This window comes from Geospiza fortis, unplaced genomic scaffold (assembly GCF_000277835.1).
Source record: "Geospiza fortis unplaced genomic scaffold, GeoFor_1.0 scaffold171, whole genome shotgun sequence".
In the NCBI taxonomy this organism is placed as follows: Eukaryota; Metazoa; Chordata; class Aves; order Passeriformes; family Thraupidae; genus Geospiza; species Geospiza fortis.
The window spans coordinates 5362857-5363817 of NW_005054313.1; the positions used below are offsets into that span (position 1 = coordinate 5362857).

At 61.8% G+C, this 961-nt stretch overlaps 1 protein-coding gene across 1 annotated transcript in view; it reads right to left on the reverse strand.

Annotated features, from left to right (window-relative positions):
- The window catches only part of ONECUT1 (one cut homeobox 1), a 15851-nt gene extending 14896 nt beyond the window's left edge, over positions 1–955 (reverse strand). The window contains exon 1 of the mRNA XM_014306531.2: positions 22–955. Within this exon, the coding sequence (XP_014162006.1) occupies positions 22–949 (928 nt within the window). The 5' untranslated portion in view covers positions 950–955. The remainder of the gene's footprint in view (positions 1–21) is intronic.
- Between the last annotated feature and the right edge of the window lie 6 nt (positions 956–961).

Consider the following 961-nt stretch of genomic DNA (forward strand, 5'->3'; position numbering starts at 1 on the left):
AACACCCCGCAGCGGGCTCACCTGCAAGCCGCAGAGCAGACATCCGCTGAAACTCCGGCTCCTGGAGCCACTTCCACATTCTGCGGAAGGTCTCCCGGCCGGATTTGAGCTTGCTCCAGGGCTTGGGGTTCCTCAGCAGGTCTGAGAGCGTCCCTTGAGAGCGGCACAGCACCCTCTGGGCGAAGATAGCCTGGGGGATGCTGTACCGCTTGAGCTCGGTGGTGATCCTCTGAGCTACTTCTTTGGTATTGATTTCTTCCATTTGCCCTGAATTACTTCCACTGTTGACCTGCGAACCAGTTACAGAAGGGTTTTGCTCCCTGGCAGAGCCCAGGATCTGCCCGTGGCTCTGGGCATTCAGGTGGGCATGGGGGTGGTGTGGGATCCCGTTGATAGGCACCATGCCAGCGGAGGTGGGGGTGAGGTGTTGGTCGCCATGCCTGGCTAACATGGCAGGGTGGTGGGCTTCAAATCCGTTTGGGGTGAGCATTTTCTCGGCGGGCATGGTGGCACTGGGATGAGCGTAGTGGGGCAGCCCTTGCTGGGAGTTGTGGATGCTCCCCAGGCCCGATCCAGACAACGGAGAGAGGCTCTGCCCCATGCCGGTAACATCCTTGTGGTAGGGGGTGTAGAGATTGTTCATAGACGCCAGACCCCTCTCGTCCCGCATGAGCGTGAAGCTGCCGCTCACGTTGCCCGGTATCCGCTGGTGGGGATGGTGATGGTGGTGATGGTGATGGTGGTGGTGAGGGAACTTGTCCGAGACCGTCGAGATGGGAGGTAGAGGCTGCAGAGGGGTTAACGTGGTGTAGGTGCTGCTCATGCTCATGCCGGGGGGTGTCTCGCAGGCCATGGTCATGGTGGGGTGCAGGGGGCCGGTCAGCGCGTGCTCGGGCGGCCGGTGGTGGTGGTGGTAGTCGCCGCCGTCGAGGATGGACGCCATGCCCATGGAGCGCGGGTG